At 36.2% G+C, this 21,131-nt stretch overlaps 1 protein-coding gene across 2 annotated transcripts in view; it reads left to right on the plus strand.

Moving 5' to 3' along the window:
• Positions 1-776: 776 nt before the first annotated feature.
• LOC129236815 (E3 ubiquitin-protein ligase UBR1) overlaps positions 777-21,131 on the plus strand; it is a 44,987-nt gene continuing 24,632 nt past the window's right edge. The window contains exons 1-3 of one of the 2 annotated variants that reach the window (XM_054871059.1): positions 777-1,191; positions 4,668-5,467; positions 20,553-20,570. In XM_054871059.1, the coding sequence (XP_054727034.1) occupies positions 5,293-5,467; positions 20,553-20,570 (193 nt within the window). In that variant the 5' untranslated portion in view covers positions 777-1,191; positions 4,668-5,292. Of the gene's footprint in view, positions 1,192-1,474; positions 1,686-4,667; positions 5,468-20,552; positions 20,571-21,131 lie in introns of those variants that run through there. The other variant, XM_054871060.1, reaches the window with a different exon arrangement.

Here is a 21,131-nt window from a genome sequence, read left to right on the forward strand (position 1 = left end):
ATTTATGTAAAAAATGTTCTGAAATTTGGTAGAAGCTAAACTGAAAAAATATTATCATACTTTGGGTAGAAAGAAATTCACTATTTTTGTATAAAATTTTTGTGCAAGTGGTTTAAAACTTTTTTATGCTCTACATATCTTTAGCTCCTGGGCGGTGCTACGACATGTTAGTAGCCGGTTAACTACGATTATTTCTGCGAGTTTATCGACATTTTCTTTAACATCAAAAATGCCTGAACGGAATCGAAGAAACCGAAATTGCACCAATTTGCTGTGACAGTATCGGTACCATAAACCCCGTTCACAATTTCAGCAGCCTGGCTTGTATTTTCACCTTTATCAAAGAAAAACTATAAAATGTACTGAAATTTCATCCCTTAACTCACAACTGAATGGTACAAACAAAACAGTAAATAAATTTTTTTAGTATGAAATGTCAGCTTGAGAAAATAATGAATTTCTTTTTCCCCAACCTAATATTTGTATTATTCAATTATGAGCATAATTTGACCTCTTGTATCACTGTATCGTTAAAGCTCGTATTTGGCTTTGCCACACGAATTTGTTGTATACTGATTTTAAGGTTTCGAATTCACGTTCAAATGGCATCACCATTTCTATTAATTTTGCAATGATGCAACCATGGCCCTGCGATACTGTCATCTCTTTTGCACTCTCTGATTGGAGCAATTGGAAATTTTCGTTCAAGCAACACTTGCATATCTGACAGCTGTTCAGTCAGTATTCACGTGTAAAATTGGCAGGTACAAAATTCACGTAATTGTAAAATAGTTTACTGCCGTAAAATTCAGTAGCACTATTGTCGAAGATATTGCCATTTTTGCTATTTTACTCGCCTGTTTTATTTGTGTTTGCGTTTACCAATTTTGCTTGTGTACATTTTTGCAACATCAGAAGAAAACAATAACAATAGCAATAGAGTACAAGATAAAAATGATAGTGCATTCGTGTGTGCGAGCTAGAGCGAGAGGGAGGGCGTGAAAAACTGTACGAAAGCAAAGAAGTAATAAATAAAAAACAAAATAGCAAAAAGGAGGTAGACAGAGAGAAGGCAAGAATAATTTTGAGACTAAAAAGAAATGGAATGAAATTTGTAGTGTGATGTGTGATTACATGAAGTGAAGCAAAGTAATCAGCATAAACTTTCATTGGAATATGTCGTTGTATTAAGTACGCAATACGTTTAAAATATTTGATTGCAACTAATTACCAATTGTAATAAGGTTTTATGCAAACGGTGAAATAATATATGCAAAGCAGAGTCAAAAAAAGATGAAATAATGCATACGCATGCAATGTAATCGGGGGAAAAATTCAGGCTGAAGAAAAATATCTTCGCATGCAATAACAACCGAAAAAGCATTTTACGTCAGTAGCAGAGGGAGCAGTGAACAGCAAATTTGAATATGTATATGAAGTGAATGTGTCAGCACAAAAAAAAAAAAAGAAAAAAGGATTTTGATGATTTTTATTTTCACAATACGTGGATAAAAAACGAAAAAAAACCTGCAATATATAAAAAAGTGATGGACAACTGATGTGCAAACGAGTTGTGCATTTTGCGAGTAAACGTTTGCCCTGTAAACAATGTCACTGGAGCTGAAATTTAATAATTTTCACATTTGTAATCGGCAGGGATAAAAGCAGGAAGAAAAATACAAGGCGTAGGAGTGAAAAGCGTTATAAAAATATATATACATATATATATATGTATATGTACATTCGTAAAGTAGCTATGAAACTGGTTGTATGAGCAATAGAAATTGGGCCAAAAGTTGCTGGTCACATTACCTTTACATTGGCACTTCTTCCCACAACAAACATTCACAAAACTTGCTAAATAATCCCTTCCCGATAATACGCTTGCCAAGCGCACCGTGCCCGTGTCTTATTGAGCTCGATAGCAATAATCGTGTTTGTCACACACACTCGTACATGCATACGTATATTCACAAACTGAACGACCTTCATTAGTCGATGCAGTTGCTGCCTAAATATGTACAACTTTTAGATATTTTGTAAGTTTTTTCTGGGCCTGTGGGACTTTGTATTAAAGTCACGTACAGGAATCACCGCTCTTTATAATATAAGTGCATATATACTGTGTATATATCTACACTATTTAATTTTTGTATAACAATAACGCCTCTGTCGGCGCTAACAGCGCAGTTTAAGTTGACAATTCTTTTATATATGCTGACAGATAAAGCGCATAAAGAATTAACCTGCACAAACAAACAAATGTGTAGGAGAAAATATATGTATGTATAAATATTTCTCCATACAAATAGTTGTGAGAAAGCCTACATCGTAGTGCTTTAAAAATATAATATTTTTCGGGAATCTATAGAGAGTTTGCTCTTACCGCTATTTATAGATCTATAAATGGGCCAAATATTTAATATTTTCCATGTGTGATATTTACTTAAGAAGCAGTGATAAGACCTAATCAGCATATCTCATTGCATACATATACATATACATATGTACGTATGTATGCAAAAAACTAAACACTCGAAAACCGCACCCAAAATATTTGCTATTTTAGTTTTTGGTGTAATTTTGCTGATTATTAAATCCCATGCCTTCGCTTTAAACAAATGTGGAATCTATTTATAACTTTAAATGAAAAAAGTTATTAATCCTTAGATTATAGTACGTTTACATACAAATTTGTTAAATAAATAAAATTTGTATAACTAACTCGAGTAAACCCCCTCCCGGGCATGAAATATAAATGAGTTTACGTTTCAATGGTCCTCGATGGCCAATGCCAAAAATCTGCGAGTGTACAACTGAAAACAATTCTCGCCAATTCATATGCCAGACTACTGTTATTAAAGTATTCTCAATGACGCAGCTTTAATCAGCGGCAAAAAACGGATTAATATAACCAATTTTCATATTTTATGTGCTCTTTCATCACCGCAAATTCAAAGTAAATCTTAACTTTCGATTTGCGCCAGCGGGGATTACTACAACCGAGTGAGTGCACCAGCTACCCATCACACTCGCTTTCACATTACCGGAACGACCAAAATGTATGTATGTACATATATAGCAGCGGCCTCCGTTGCCGAATCCTTGGTACGTGACTACTACTACGGAGCACGTAGGGCCGAATCTCTGTGCATGAAACACCAAAATGAAGAAAAAGTGTTTTCTAATAGCGGTCGCCCCTCGGCAGGCAATGGCATACCTCCGAGTGTATTTCTGCCACGAAAAAGCGCCTCGTAAAAAATATCTGCCGTTCGGAGTCCTCTTAAGGGGGAAGTCTACTGTGAATTTTTCAAAAAATCGATTTTTTTTTTATTAGCTTAAAAAATACTTTGAACCCTCTTAAATAAGGTACAATATGTGTTACAGCTGGCTAAATTTTTCTTCGTTGAAATTTCGACCTTTTCCTGAAGCGCTCCAAAGCGCGTACCTGCGGCACATGAAACTTTAAACGCATTTTTCTCGAAACTAAGTTTTTGTATACGGTGTACACGATATCTCGAGTTCTGATAAATGAATCAGCTTAAAAATTTAATTATAGATTCTCTGTAATAGTGTCTCTCGTCTGACATAGGATTTTTTTGATATCGTTATTTGTTAAATTGTTATAAACAATAGTAACATCAATTTTAGGCAAAAAAAAAGAAAAAAATTTCAAGAATTTTTTTTTCAACGCCAAAATTTTTTATCGACATAATCCTACGTCAGACGAGAGTCAATACTATGTATATGATAACAATATTTTGTTTTTTTGTTTTAGATCACCGAAACGTAAGATTTCATGTACACCGTTTAGGCACCTAAGAAAAGCGGACCTGCGCTTGCAGAAGTGCCACAGCGGCCATTTTGAATATTTTGACTTAAAATTTTTTTTTTCAAAAACTTAAATATATAATAAAGATAAGAGTTTAAATAGATTTTATGTACGAGCAATATTTTGTTAGAAATAAAATCCGGAAAATAAGCCTGTTTTTTCCCTTGTCACAGTAGACTTCCCCCTTAAAACCGTAGGTCGCTCCATTTCGTGGAGCAACAACAAGACAACAACTGGTTATTAGTTAAGAAGTGTTGCTACACAGCAACTGCTACTACTGTTTGATAAACTGCTATAATAACAACAAGCACACATCAAGAAATATACGTTCGCATTTCTAGGTTATAGTCTCCGCCCCGATTTTGATCCGGCATTTTTCTACAAGAATGTATGGACGAAGCAACGCTGCTTGGGATGATATATTATATTCTATGTTTTGTTGTTGTTTTAACATTAATAGAAGCCCCGCCAGTGTAAGGTATGTCACCGGTCGTCTTCGTCTGGGTCATCTAAAGGTAGGCCCAGGAAGCATGCTGTTTCGACGGGTTGGGTCCAGAGCGAGAGGGGTGTTAGATGAGTAGGCTTTAGAGGGCTTTCGGACTCTTTACTTGTATTTGATTGCTGGTTTAATTAGAGAAATTTTAATTGTTTTTTTACACTAACAATAATTATTTCTATAACAGAAAAATAGCGGCGAGCCACTATTAATAATAGTTTGTAATTTTTAAAAGGATAAATGCGGTATGGGACGACCTGCAGTTTTTTTTGTATTCTGTTTCTATATGAAAATTTTCCGCAGACTGACTCATTAATTTATGTACTTTCTTTATTTCAGATACAAATAATCAAAAATATAAGCAGATAGAGATATATCAACATACAACAAAAAATACATGCAAAAATCTCAAAGCCACAACAAAGGAGATTAATAATCTATAAAAGTTCCGTTCCATGTAAAGTGGCAACGTCGTTTGCTTTCCGGTTAAAATAATTTCTACATTGGGAATCATCATAAACGCATTGGCAAATTATAGACCCGACTACACCGACCAGAAAACACTGAAAGGAAACAAAGACATAATAACAACAACGCATAAATATCTCACTTAAGCGAAATAATAAGTACAAGAGAGAGACAATATTTTGGAATAAAAAGAGACGTTAAAAACACATCAACCGCCCACTACCGCTGTTAGCGTGGCTGGTGGACACTACGCTTGGTGCGCAATCACAATAATATGCAAAATAAATTATAAAAACAGCAACAACATATAATAGAAGATAAAGCACGAGCGCAAAATTTGTAATCGGAGGCAGTGAGAAAAAAAATATCACAAATACACAAAAGTTCAACAACAAACACCAAACAAGCAAGCGGGCAACCGCTTGTAGGTAGATCTGCCAAAGACCAGAAACATTGTCGTTTTAGGCGGAGGTGAATTGTAGCGTTCGCAACGATAATGGAACGTTTCGATTTGGAGGATGTGGTTGCACCGCCAACACACACTGCCGATGCGCCACTTAAAGATTGGCGTCTCAAGTATCTGGCGGGAACAATTCAGAAAAATGACTTCACCGAATTCTTTCTAAAACAATCACGGAAATATTTTCATTACCAATATGAAGCAGAGCAAGGTGAGTAGTACTCAGGGTGGTGGCATCAGTGCCGCTAACATATGAATACTTATGCATATCCAAATATATTTTGTAGTTAACAAAGTAATTTGTAAAAACTGCGCTAAGCGCACTGCTAATTGCGTATTATTGCAATCGTGTGCTTATGCTTAGATATTAATTACCGTTATCCACAGACCACACAATTGGTAACTGCATCTGTCGGTTGTCTGTCCTTCGTCAATGGCGACCGCGACAACGACAGCGACGATTGTGGTTGCTTGTTTAAGTGCTTGGTAAAACTGGCCATGGCAATATGATCTGACAACACCCGCGTTCACTTTGCATGCATAAATATGTATATATGTATTTGTATGTGTTCATATGTACATATGCCAATATGTTAATTTGAATAAGGAGCGTATTCAAACACATATCCATGTATATCTACATTCGCATTATTTTATTTTGCATGTTGCCTGAGCTAAAATGTTGTGCCGTTGTTTTACCTTGGCTCATTGTCAGTTATGGCTGCCGGCTTTGTTGTTTTAATTGTTTCTTATACATATCTACATATAAACCGCCCGTTTAAACAATGATTTAGCAACGCATTCTCTTTTCGAATGAAAAATAAAATAAAAAAAACAACAAAATATGTCCAGTTAACAAAAACCTTTTCTAGTAAATTAATAAGACCAAAATTTAAAATGGCTCAGAATAATTGGATTAGAAGAATTAATAAATTATAAAAATAAAGTAAAAAAAAATTATCTTACAACAAAACAACAACAAAATTTACTGCCGAAGGCGTTAGTAGACAGCGCTCGTGACAGTGAATTCTTCTTCTTCTTCTAAATAATTTAGTTACTTTATCTTTTTAAAATTTTCGTAATAAATATTTTTCAAGCAAAAATTTTTTATAACCATTTTTTTATAAGGATCTTTTTATTTAATTATTTTTTTATTTTTTAACAAAACCTTCTCAAAAATTTAACAAATTTCAAAACAGTGTCATCAAAATTTTCATTTTTCATAATTGGCTCTCATGAAAATAATTAAACAAAGAATTTAGTTACTTAATCTTTACAAAATTTTCGTAAAATAATATTTTTCCAGCAAAAATTTGTTATAACCATTTTTTTTAATTTTCTTTTATTTTATTACTTTTTTATTTTATTATTTTTGAACAAAACCCTCATAAAAATTTAACAAATTTTAAAAAATTGTCAGCAAAATTTTCAACTTTCGTAATTAATTCTCATGTAAATAATTAAAAAAAGAATTTAGTTTATCTATCTTTTTAAAATTTTTGTAACATAATATATTTCAAGCAACAATTTTTTATAACCATATTTTTATAAGAATGTTTTTTATTTTATAATTTATTTTTATTTTTTAATTTTTTTTAATTTTATTATTTTTTAACAAATCCTTTACAAAAATTTAACACATTTCCAAACATTGTCATCAATATTTTCAATTTTCATATAAAAGGCTTCCGCAAATTTGTTTTAGATGAGAGGAAACTTTCAACTCGTATGCAAAAAAAAAAAAATGATTATAAGGTTTTTGTGATATTTTTAACCCTCCGTCGGACAACTTTTTTAAAATCTTCGGTTGGGTCTGGTCTTTTTTCGTCCTTTTCGATCATCGTTTTTAAGAGGTTATATCCATAAATCGATAGAAAATTAAATTTTCTGGAAGCTCAAGCTGTTAGCTACAATAGAAATATGTTAAATTCACGTACAAAGTCGAAAAAGCCAGACCCAGGTGCCCAACGGAGAGCAAATAATAATTTGCGAAAAAAATGTTGCCTAAAAAATATTGCGAATATTGTAAAAAAAGAAAGTAACTTAATTATGTGAGCACAAGTGTATATCAACAGGGCTATTCTAAGTTCTTCTTCTTCTTGATTCGCCGAGTTTAACAAAGCGCGCCAGTCGTTTCTTTCTCGTGCTAAGTTCGACAATCAAGTGAAGCCAAGTCCTTGTCCACGAAAGTCGGTTCTCCATAACCGGAACGACCCGGATTTATATATGTATATGTATGGGGTTTCTATGGTTTATGCTACTACAACAACAATAATCACGTGATCTTTCCAACGCAGAGGAGAGCTTCGTCTTCCTCATCTACTTCAACTGATACCGCATCGAATACTTTTAGAGCAGGAGCAAGTCTATTCGCTGCGCTTTGTCTATGCCACCGTAAAGCTCATACAGCTCACCGTTCCAACGCCTACGATACTCGCCGTCGCCAACGTGCAAAAGTCCAAAAATCTTCCGCAGAAACTTTCTCTCAAACACTCCAAGTGACGCCTCATCTGTTATAGTCATCGTCCAAGATTCTGCGCCATACGTTAGGAAGTGCATGATGAGAGCCTTGTAGAGTGTTAGTTTTGTTCGTCGAGAGAGGACTTTACTACTCGGTTGCCTACTTAGTCCAAAGTAGCACTTGTTGGCAAGAAAGATCCTCTTCAAGGTGTCCCTTAAAAAATCGGGGGACGTTCTATAATAATGCAAAAATATTCAATTCAATGCCCGAAGATGTTCCTTTCTTTTTTGATTCCGTACACTTCGGAGGAATCGAAGGATCATAATATGGGACCAACGCTAGTTATGGACTCAAATTCACTGACGCCAATTCACTTTATCTTTTTAAAATATTCGCAATATTTTTCATACTAGTTTTTTTTCTTAAATTCTTTCATAAAAATACAGCTCATTGTATAATAAAACCTTATAAATCAAAGTACAGTCTGAGTCAGAAAAAAGGAACCACGATTATTCATGAAGTATAAAACCGTGTAGTCTTCATCGTTGTCGAGTATAGCCTGGCATCTTCTTTATGCTTTGAACCAGCTTTTCTGTGTAGCTCGTCGACAAACAGGACTAGATTTTGCGCACTTGAGGCAGGAGTCGCTTTAAATCATGGACTGGCCTTCCGGCAAGATGCGTTTTCATAGTTCGCCACACATTTTCGTCTGGCGTCTAGGGACAGGGAAGGCCAGTCCAATACTGTGAAACCATTTTCTTGTTTTGTTGTTTCTCAATGTGTTTTTCTGAGAACAGTGATTTTGATGATGCGGGAGGGTAGGATATGTTCGCCTCCTTCAGTTGTCGTTCGATGGCGTTGATACTCACATCTATTCCTTTTCTAGCAGGAATTGTGCGTGGGTCCCGCTTAAAAAGTTGGAAGATGACCATATCCTGCTTATTTGTCGTACCTCGCTTCAAGCCGCGCTCGGAAAAATCATCAGACATTTTTGTACACCTTATTCCGCTGATTCAGCATCACAACAAACTTTTTAATTACTTTTGCAGCCACGGCGTAACATAATTTCGGCCTCGTACCTTTCGAATGCGTGCAAAAAAAGACCGCCTCGAAACGCTTCACGTACTTCTCACTCATTTTTGCTTGGTTGCGTTTACGGGAAAGTTTCGAACGACACTAACCTGCGTTCTTTTCTTCTGATACAGACTGTAGGTAGTGCAAACTAGGCACAAGACGACTTGTTAGGGCATAAGAAGACAGAAAAAATGAGAAGCATTCACACGATAGTCGGTGCTACGTCACCGGTACAACTCGGGTTTATATCTTTGTAGTCGCGTTTTCTAAACATGTAAGGGGAATATTTATGCTGTTAAAACAACAACAACAACAACAACAGAAAAACGTTCGGAGTACTAATTTCCCAATCACTTATTCGAGTCATTGCATAATTTGTAAAATTGATAGAATTTTCCTTGTCAAATGCATCGTAATTTCTTGTCTTCAGCTTTCAGCTGACTCCAAGTAAAAAGTCGACTTGACTTACCACATCATTTGTAGCAAAATCAAGCGATTTAACGTCATAACATATTCATATTCATATTCCTATCAATAGGTATAATAAAGCATTAATAAATTTTGTTGAGTTGAGTTGATTGCATTCTGGTAGGTGACTGACTGCCGTGGGACAATCTAAAATCGAAAGCCGTTACTATAATGAATTATTACCTGGCCAATAGCCTTAGTCGTTAGCGCTTTTCCGGTTATATAGGTGAATTAATATATTTGTAAATAAATAAATTAAATCAATTATTGTAAACAAATCTGAGATTGCTTTGCATTGCCACACATACCTAAATATGAAAAGTTTGTAGGCAGACCGCTGACTATCGCAGAAAAAATATGCAATGTGAATGTTGCATGCTGGAACTGACGCTTTCATAATAGGCGTTGAGTGTTGCTAATTTTGGTATGCGAAATCTAACGTAGTCTAGAAGGCCACTTTGTCGTTTTCTAATATTCAAGACTCCATATTTCATCGGCTGATGTTCCCAATCCATTGGCTTTGATTTGAAATACTTTTTTTTCACCATTAGTTTGAGTTAAACATTTCTTCGGTTTCAAATCTCCAATATCAGAATAAGAAGTGTTGCATCATCATGGTTGTTGTTGTAAAGTGTTGCGGAGTGAATTTGACGACAGATTCAGAAAAAGCGCTATTTTGACGCGGTAATGTTTGATAAGCATGAATATAATTGTGCCAGTAGCATGCGAGGCTCTTGTTTTGTTGTTGTTGTATCAGCATAAACATTCTCCATATATGTACAGGGGGTGGTGCTGGAGTACCAGTCTTTAGTCGGATATAAATTCGGCTCGTTCCGGTAACGTAGAACCGACTGTTGTGGGAATGTACGGGTCCTCGTCCGCGATGCTTAACAGTTGGTCTCCGATAACGAATTCTTAAGGGTGTTTAATGTGTCTGGGTACATATCCTTTACGGTCTGCCAATAATTCGCTAAGTCCCGATTTACACTCAGAGACATCTGGAAGGGAGACACTGGACATTTTCTTTTGATGTTTCATTCGCGGCCATACGGGCAATATTTTTTCGGCAACATTGGTTGCTTTTGACGTTTACTTCTTTAAGTTTGATAATATGAATAAAACCCCTATCTATTTCCCGTCCGTTCTACTCCCACGAGCAAAATGTTTCCCTGTATAAATCGCGACTAAGTCGAGGCGCCCGTTACTAGGCTCAAATAGATGCCTTGTAATGTAAATATCTCGAATACTGCTGGGTTTCTAACAGGTGATCGCTGGAGGGGATGCTTCCAAAATATTAGTTTGGAAAAAAAGAAGTCCATTATTTTCTCGGTATATGGCTGTAGTGATCGATATCTTTTCTTGTTTTTGTTTGTTCTACGCAGTTGTGAGTTAGAGGGTGTTAACAATGGAAACCAACAAAGTCTGGGTACATTTTACAGTTTTTCTTTGATAAAGGCGAAAATGCAAGAAAAGCCGCTGAAATTGTGAATGGAGTTTATGGTGCCGCGTAATAGCAAATTACGTGCAATTTTGGTTTCGTCGATTCCGTTCAGGCATTTTTGATGTTAAAAATACACCTCACACAGGCAGGCCCGTCGTCAAAAATGTCGATAAAATCACAGAAATAATCAAAGTCGACCGGCTTGTTAGTAGTCGTTGCCTCGCCCAGAAGCTAAGGATCGACCCATAAAACAGTTTTAAACCATTCGCGCAAAGCTGGATTCAAAAAGAAGTTCGATTTTTGGGGTGCCGCACCAATTAACACCAAAAAACATGATGGATCAAATTTCCTTCTGCGAAGCCTTGGCCAAACGGAATGAAATCGATCCATTTCTTAAACGGATGGTGACGGGATGAGAAATGGGTTACATACAGCAATATTGTGGGGAAAGGAATAGTGAGTAAAGCGGGATGAAAGCATTCAAACGGTGGTCAAACCAGGACTAACGGCCAGGAAAGTTCTACTGTGTATTTGGTGGGACTTGAAAGGAGTTGTGAGTTGCTTCCGTATAGTCAAACACTAAATTCAGACCTCTACTGTCAACAACTGGTCCGTTTGAAACTCGCAATTGACCAGAAATGGTCATTCTAAGTGCTTTATGAGGAAAGGTGTTTTTTTCTCGTGTTTTTGATTTCAGTAAAGTCTCTGCGTTCGGGTCGCAGAAGTGAATGCCTGAGAAGTGAATTGCAGTCGGCTATGAACCTTGAGAATGCCTTTAAACATTGTCAGTTTATTTGTTGAGGTGTTCAAAGCTTTCGAAGTTATGCACTCCCAGTAAGCATTGACTTGGTGGTCTACCATTGCATTGTCTCAGTGCAGTTTTGATCGTACTTACTGTTATTTTATGGGTGCAAGGAAAGGCTCTGAGCTTGACATTCAGCGAGTGGTAGAGGACATAAGCATTCCTGAGCGAGGACACTGCTATTGACTTGAGCGTAAACTCGGAAACCAATAGAAGATGGTCTCTTGACTACTAACTTCAGGGTCTTCAAAGCGCTCTGGCCAAGACTGAATCTTAAAAGCACGAAATGTCTGCTTGGGTTCAACACATCAGATACCAGCATCCTTACAGGTATTATAACGGGTCCTTAACCAATTGAATGGGTGTACCTCACAATCACTTCTGCAGGCCTCAGCTCCTGATAAAGAAGAAATTAATACAACACCTCTGTGAATGCCGTGCACTTCTTTGAAGACTTGGGAAACTTGCAGAATGTCTCGTTACCTTCTTAAAAGGATCTAAGGGGTCTAAGCAACTTAGTTAGGAGATGAAAATCAAATAGAGGTATTACAATGGACCTTAGTGCCGCCGAGTGTCTTGAACTTAGACAAGCAACTTGGCTAACCTAACCTCACCTACTGTAATTGCCGTTGTAGCGGCAACTTTTCTGATCTCAAACTTCAACCACAGGCCGGTGAACCTCGTGATGTTAATATCAAATACATAAATATATGCAGTTTTACTTCCAGTTTCATTTGAGTAAATGCCAGCTGCTTCTAACAACTACAGATATTTTTATTACTATTTTATTTTTTTGCTAAGCCGTTCTCTTGACACTTTTTTTACCGTTTTTTAATTTTATTGCGCCAAATTTGAAGGCAGTTTTAAATTTTTCAACAACTATTTTGTCGTAAGCCTCTACGCTATTAAATAATTCGTGCATTTAAACTTGTAAACACAGCAGCTAAGGATTTGTTGTGTCGTTTTCCGTCAAACCATTTATAGTAAACACTGCAGTTGTATGTATGTATGTGCATATGTATATACAAGCAATAATGTATCGGGTGTTTTTTTAAGAGCCTTAGAACTTAAAATGATAAAACAAACAAGAAATATTTTTGGAATGCATTTTTTTATTATAAACTGGTAGACAATTTCATGGCATTTTTTTTAATTTGATAGCCGGCATATGTCTACCGCGGCTACGAGTTACATGGTCCATTCGATCGGCGTTCGTATGGGTAGTTGCTCTGTCTTGTTGAAACCAAATGTCGTCGATGCTAAGCTAATTAGTTTTTGGAAACAAAAATTCAGTCAGCATGGCTCGATAGCGCTAGCCATTCACCGTAACGGCAGCTCCTTCCTCATTCCAAAGAAAGAATGACCGATGATGCGGTCAGCGTGTAAACCGCACGTAAAATGTAAAATAAAAGTTTTTTGATCGGTTGCGTAGTCTTTGTTTGGCCTTCGTTGAAAAATGGAAAATCAGAAGGAGTATTTTCGTCATATTTTGCTTTTTTATTTCCGCAAAGGGAAAACCGCATCGCAAGTTGATAAAAAGTTATGTGCTGTTTATGGTGACGAAGCCTTAAAAGAGCGGCAGTGTCAAAATTGGTTTGCCAAATTTCGTTCTGGTGATTTTTCACTCAAATATGAAAAACGCTCTGGTCATCCAGTTGAAGTTGATGACGCCATAATCAAAGCAATAATCAATTCGGATCGTCCCGGTATAACACGTGAGATTGCAGAGAAGCTCCATGCATCACATACAAGCATAGAAAATCACTTAAACCAACTTGGCTATGTTCAAAAACTCGATACATGGGTTCCTCACGAACTGAAAGAAATGCATTTAATGAAACGCATTAACAGCTGCGATTTGCTAAAGAAACGTAATGAAAATGATCCATTTTTAAAACGACTGATAACTTGCGATGAAAAATGGGTTGTTTACAACAATATCGAACGGAAAAGATGGTGGGGCAGGCCAAGACCAATTCAAACAACATCAAAAGCTTATATTCATCAAAAGAAGTTTGGTGGGGTTACAAAGGAATTGCCTACTTTGAACTCTTACCACCCAACCGAACGCTCAATTCTGATGTCTACATTGAACAACTAACGAAATTAAACAATGCAGTTGAAGAAAATCGGGCCGAATTGACAAATCGAAAAGGTATTGTATTCCATCATGACAATGCAAGGCCACACACTTCTTCGGCCGCTCGCCTAAAATTATTAGAGCTTGGTTGGTATGTTTTGCCGCATCCACCATATAGTCTTGACTTTGCACCATCTGATAACTTTTTGTTTAGATCTTTCCAAAACTCCTTGAATGGTAAAAATTTCAATAGTAATGATTATGCCAAATCGTACCTGATTCAGTTGTTTGCTAATAAAAACCAGAAGTTTTATGAGCATGGGATTATGATGCTGCCTGAAAGATGTCAAAAGGTCATTGTTCAAAATGTGCAATACATTACAGAATAAAGTTATTTAGTTTCATGAAAAAAATTGTCTTTGATTTAAAAAAAAAATCCGCGACTACTAAGTTGCACACCCAATAGCATTGTTCGGATGACTTGCCAAATCTTACTGCACAAAATTCCAACACAGTTTTCCATTCTCAGCTGTAAAACCATAGTTATCGTTATCGAGAGTTCTCATGCCGCAAAAAATTACCCGATACATATATATATGTATATGCATATATAATTTAGTATAATTGTACATTGTTTGTGTGGCAGTTTATGACTCCTAGTTAAACCGGCGTTAACACTTATTCGATATTTTTTATGCTCGTTAATTCATTGTGAGTTGCACCTGTAAAGTGACTGGCTTCCACAACTGTACAAATGTACATAAATACAATGCATACATACATATATACATTGCATCATACATACATACATACACACATTCATACATAGATTCATGCATCATTAGATGCCAGACAATCAGATCAATAAAACTAAATATTCCGAAATAATTCAAACTACTGAATGCAAGAATTTACTATAATTTGTAGCCTCCGGTACTTCTACTTCGCATTGTTTTTAAGTTAATTTGGGTTTCAGATATACATACTAGGTTCTTCAATAAGTTTTGCGGTTCGATAGGAAAGTGCGTTCCTATTAGACTATTTTTTTCTTTTGTAATACTGGTTCACTCTTCATATGAACTTTTATTTTTGGAAGGTTTGAAAGTAAAGAAAATTAATGAACGTTGAAAGTGTATATACGATTCACGTCAAGGTCGTCCAAGAGCAGCAACAACACCAGAAATCGTAGATTTCGTATTGGAAAATCGTCGAGTGACTGAAAGAGATTTAGTAGAAGCCCTGGGCGTCTCATTGATCAATGTAAGCAATATTTTTACTGAAGTATTCCGCATTCGCTAACAATAGAACAAAAACACATTCGATTGCAACTTTCTCAGCAACAACAAAGTGGACTTTGTGCATCGATTCATCACAATGGATCAGACTTGGGTCTATCGAAATTTGAAATTTGAATAGGTCGAGCCAAGGAGCGTCAAGAGATTTGGTGGCTCCTAAAACACTCAGGCTAAAAAGCCCATTGTAATTAGAGCTCTGGAAAGAGGGTAGATAGTCAAGTAGGGAAGAAGAAAAGTATCAAAGAAACAGATAGGAAAGAATAGAGACAGAAATAAAGGTAGTTGGTCCAGTTCTAGAGAACGAATGTTACTCATTCTCACGACATCCGAACTCAAAATTCGTAGCCTTGCAAGGCAAGACATTCACAGAGAAAATGCTCCGTGCTATCCGCCCCCTTTAAACAAGCCAGGCAAATAGGATCCTCAATGATTCCAATGGTGGTCATATGCTGACCCCATGGGTTGTGTCCTGTAATAATACCGACCATCAACCGAATGTCTTTCCTTCCTAGTTTTAGTAGAAAGATTGACAGTTTTCTGTTCGAGGTTGTCACAAAACACTTTGCAGTTCTGCAGCGTTCTAGACGGGTTAGACCACTTGGTCTAAATTGTGATTCTAAATCAGAATAAAAGGCTAAATAGTGGTGTGCATCTGGTTCTTCGGTTCCGAAACGAGTTTGTGTTCAGAACTCGGCCAAGAAGGTGTTGGCATCAGTTTTTTGGGATGCGACAGGCATTTTGCTTGCGGATTTGGATTGCAAACTGGTAAAACAATAAATTCTGAATATTATTGTAACCTTTCAGACCAGGGGAAGTAAAAAATTCTTGAAAAAATACCCAGTTTGCAAAAGAAAAAAAAATTTTTCATCAATACAAGGCACTGTGTGTCACAGGAGCATTTTGACAATGGCTAAAATCCATGAATTAAAGTTCGAATTGTTGGAGAATCCACCAAATTCACCAGACTTGGCCATTAGCGATTTCCATCTGTTTCCTCACCTAAAAAATGCATGCCTGGAAAGCGTTTTTATGCCCGAATTCTGTAAGCAGTCTCATGTCACTAATTGAGACTTTTCGTGGTGAAATTTGATTTTGAGACTAGTTACAATTCAGTAAGCAATCTCACGTCATTAGTCTCAAAAAAAAAGTCACTAATTAGTGATCTACTTCTGAGCAGCTCACAAAACGAAAAATATGGAAGAGGAATTAATTATTTTATATATATTGCAAAAAAAGCGCGAAAATGAAGCGAATTAATATGTATTGGGTAAAAATTTCTTAAGAACACGAATAATTGTGTATTTATTGACGTTTTAGAAATATGCGTAGACGGATTCCGGCAAGTTTACGCAGCACGAAAGACCCATTCCTTCTGGAAGAAGACGTTTTCAGGAGGTTTTTTAGATTCCCGAAATCCTTCTGCTGGGAACTTATTCAAGATCTCAAACCACTTGACAAGTTTGAGCGGAATTCCCAGCTCGTTCATTTCAACGGAGTGTATATAGAGATGCAAATCAACATTTATCGATTATTAATTTTGTTTGTCTCAATTGAATTGTTGATAGACCGATTCAAGTAAAAGGTTTATAAAACAGAAATTAAAAACGTTATTTTGTATGAGCTTAGTAATATTCATATTCTTTATGTTTTTGATGAAGAATTTCGCTTGATAAATGAGTTTAAAAAATTCCATTACATATGGAATCAATAAGTGAATTTTTGCTCAACTTTTTGACTATCTCTAGCCGATACGTGCCATCAGCTGACTGTCTCTATTTATTTTCACCATGATATTTGGTGAAATTCTTGTGACTTTCCCTTACTGAATAGCAAAATCGTCTCAAGTCACAAAAAGAGTCACTAATTTATAATCTCAATTTTAGTGACTTGAGATGAGATTCGCTTACAGAATTCGGGCATTAATCAAATGATCAGGTCATAACAGCTGTGGAAGCGTATCTCGCAGCCCTTCCAGATTCTCACTTTAGGGATGGAAATCATAAATTGAAATCTCGTTGGAACGAGAGTATTGACAGGGAGACTATACTGAAAGATAATAAAATGTGTTTCAAACCATAAAATTGTGTTTTTCTTATCGAACTGAAAAACTTATTGAACAACCTAGTGTTCATTTTTAAATATGTTTGTGCATACGCGATATTTAACCCCTCTATTCTGTTATAAAAAGCTTACACTTGATTGTTGTGGTCATAAAGTTACCCTGTATACATATACATGCATATATTTATTATTGATAAGAGTAGAAAAAGTGTATGGAAATGCAATGTCATGTGTCATCAAATTCTATTTTGCATGATTATTGCATTAAGTCGTTTTTATGGTAGTTGTAATTCGATACTGAGCGCAAAGCAGTAAAAGGTTTTGCAGCCAATTGAACTGCGACAAATAGCGCATCTTCTTATCTACCCATTTTACATGATTCATGATTCCAATGTTCAATGGATTTACAGTGGCTCACAGCTTATTTCATGCAGGCGAACTACTAAAACTTCGATTGCTGTATTTTGAAAGCGAAAACTTTTTTTGAAAAAATTTAAATATCAAATAATTTATACGCAATTGCACTATAAAAAAGGTACTCATATATATTTTTAAGCTTTAAATAAAAAATATTAAAAAAAAAAAAATCACAGAACAGTTCAAAATTTTATGTCACAGCTTATTTCATGAAGTATTCATTTTTGCTTAAATTTAAGTTAAATTTATGAATTAAAAATGATTCAGCACTTTGTGTGGTATCCTTTGGCTTTATTGACAGCTTTTAACTTTTCTGGCATTGACTCCACTAGCTTTTTCGTTACTTTCGGTCCGATTTTGTTCCACTCCTCCAAAATTATAGTTTTTATCTGATCTCTATTGCTTATGTGATGCGTGCGAATTTTTGTTTCCAGTTATTACCATAAATTCTCGATGACGTTCATGTCAGGTGATTGAGCCGGTGGTTGCATTAAATGTGGACAGTTCCATACGAGCCATGTCTGCCCGATTGCCGCCTTATGTTTAGGGTCATTGTCCTGGTAGAAACGGAAATCTTGAGGTATTCCAAGTTTCGCAGCATTTTGGAGTAGATCATCTTTTAGAATATTGAGGTTCATTGTTTTGTCCATAATACCCTCGACAAACACTAAATTTCCTACTCCGGCTGCTGACATACATGCCCATACCATTACATTGCCATCACCATGTTTCGCAGTCGGTTATATGTTGCTTTTGTGGAGCTCTGTATTAGGTTTCCGCCAGACGTAAGACATTCCATCTCAGCCGAATAGGTTGAATTTCGACTCGTCAGAAAATATTACCGTTTTCCAGAAATTGAAATCTTTAATTTCGAGCTCTCTGGCGAAGGCAACCCGGCTCAATTGATTTTTTTTATTTATGAATGGCGTGCTACACGACCATTAAAGTTCTTTTCACGTAGTACCCGTCGCACTGTTTCGACGCAACATGATTTGCCCACTTCCTGCTAAATTTCGTTTAGCAATTTTGGAGCCGATAGCATTGGGGTTTCTTTTATTTTTCGAACAATTAAACGCTCATCACGTTCGTCAAAAATTTTATTTGGGGCACATCTGCCTTTATTTTGCACCCGATTTTCATGAACGAAGCGCTCAATGATACTTTGTATGTACTGTAGCACTACTTAAACAAACTATAATATTTCCGCAATTTTTCGCTACGACTTTCCGCTTTGAAAATGCTTGATAACCAGTTCTCGCTGTTCAATCGTAGTACGTCGGCCCATTTTTATTTATTTTTATATTGTCCACTTGGCGATCACAAACATAACAAAAATTGCATAGAACAATAACTGTGCGCTAGTTAAACTAGAAATTCAGAATACCGTTAACCAAGCGACTAGCCGCCGCCTCAACATAAGCAAGTGCGTGCATGAAAAAAGCTGTGAGCAAAGATACCGCATTGTGGTTGCATTTCATCCCGTAGTGTGAGTGGGACTGTACTGTTAACCACTGTAAATGCAAGCTTAAATTTTCCGTTTTATTGCAGTCTGAAATACAGTCCGGTTCACTTGAATAGAGGCACTCAGTTTGCTTATATTATTTGCGCATTAAAGTTGGGGAGAAGGGACCGTTTTTTAAGCAATCATTGTGTTTGGTCGAAAACTTCATAATTCTAATAAAATGGGAAAGCAGAAAGGTTTAACAAATCGCGAAAAAGGACAAATCGATATCTTGACCTCAAAGGGACTTTCACATTGCTAAGTTGCCAAAAAGTTTCGTCGGAGCCCAAATGTTATGGATCTTTACGTGGAGCAAAATGCCTCCTATGGTAAGAACGAGAAAGGAAGAACTGTGAGGCCTTTAACACTGAAGGAAACCCGTTAAATCATTAGGATTACATCAAATTGAGCTCTTTCAAAAACAAAAATTACAGAAATGGCAAATGTTGCAGCCAGCAAATTCAGCGTTCGAAAGGCTATTCTAAAAGCGCCACATCGGAAGCATAAAAAATTACAAAAAAAAAACACCTTTGAATAAATTTCGCAAAGAACGGCGCCTCGAAGCGCGTGAAGGTTGAGACATCTCGGCCAACTGTAGCCGGAGGAAACGCACATACGTTCAATAAAATCGAGCTCTAACTTGAGTTTAATAAGAGACCTGGGACTGGATGAGGTACTGTGATGAGTAGAGGGCACTAGAGACCATGGAAAGAGGCACCTTCCCCATTAAAGGACCGGATATTCTACGTGCATGCCTTCCCATTAAGAGACCGGATATTCTAGTTGCATGCCCTCAAACCATATATATATGATATCCTGGGTTGCTTCGCCTTCTCACATTAGCTCGCTAAATAATAAATATGATAAACGTACGACGCCATTTGCAAAAAATATAAGCTTGTTCATAGGGTGATTAATTTTGCGCCACCTTGTATAACCAATCGGCCATACACAGGGCACTTGCCTTGAACACGAAGTCATCGCAGTGATTACTTTAATGTTAAGAGCGACTGAACTGACATAGTCGCACATATTTCTAGCTGTTAAATTTCCGTAGTTAAAGAGCCTTATATAAGGTGGCGCAAAAATAATCATCGATTTTTTTTTAATAACTTTTTTTGCTAAATAATAAATATGATTAACGTACGACGTCATTTGCAAAAAATATAAGCTTGTTCATAGGGTGATTAATTTTGCGCCACCTTGTATAACCAATCGGGCATAACAGGGGTACTTGCATTGTGTGCAGAGGACACATGCTTTTTTTTTATAAAAAACACGCGCTAACTTGACTCAAAATTAGCAATGCTTTAACACCATTAACTCTTGTTAGTAAATATAAATAAATATAAATAAAAAAATAATTGTAGTTATATTACCAGTTATTAAAATTTTTTCTTGCATTTATATGTCGTTAATTTTTATTTGTCTTGTAATTGCGTCATTAGTCTTTTATTTTAGTTATTCGTTGTTAGTCATAATTGGCTTTTGCTGACAGTATTTGTGATTGGTCATCACGAAGTTGTATGTGTGTGTGTGCTGTGTGGTGTGACAGGCAATATTGCGAATTAACTTGTTTTGTGCGAATGTGCAATAAAACTCTTTTTTATTGTTATCATTTTGTGCATTAATCCCTATTTTATATGAAATTCGTACTACAAATAAATCATCCCTTCTTTTTCTTCCTTTCTTTCAGATGCCACCAGACCCAGCTGTAAGTAAATGTTGAACACGTACAACTTTTCATAGATCATCGTAAAAGCGTTGTCCATTAAGCATTAGCATTTTAAATGTCATACATAGAAACTTTCTCCAGGTGTAAGTTCTGTCACAATATTTTCAAAAAGTCTAGCACTAAAAAATTGATCGCGTGAATGTTATAACACATGGGCTGAAAAGTCCCGGGCCAAACAGAGAAAACACGTTTTTTCTTGTTCAAAATTAGCTTTATTCATCAACGTAATTTCTTTCAGGAATAACGCAATCTTTCCAGCGCCGCTGATGAAACAAAATAGTGACAAAACGCGGCACCCACTTTGAACAGAGCTTTCTGATAGTCAAAACCTCTTGTAATATAAAGCCAGGTCGTTCTTTTGATACCTTTAGAATGTCAGCTAACTCACGCAACTTCACCTTGCGATCATATAAAACGATTTTGTGGATTTGTTCGACGTTTTCTGGTGTTACCGCCTCAATTGGGCGTCCACTGCGTTGCGCATCATTGGTGTTTCTACGACCACGTTTGAAGTGAGCAAACCATCGTTTTATTGTTGCT

This window comes from Anastrepha obliqua, chromosome 2 (assembly GCF_027943255.1).
Source record: "Anastrepha obliqua isolate idAnaObli1 chromosome 2, idAnaObli1_1.0, whole genome shotgun sequence".
Classification (NCBI taxonomy): Eukaryota; Metazoa; Arthropoda; class Insecta; order Diptera; family Tephritidae; genus Anastrepha; species Anastrepha obliqua.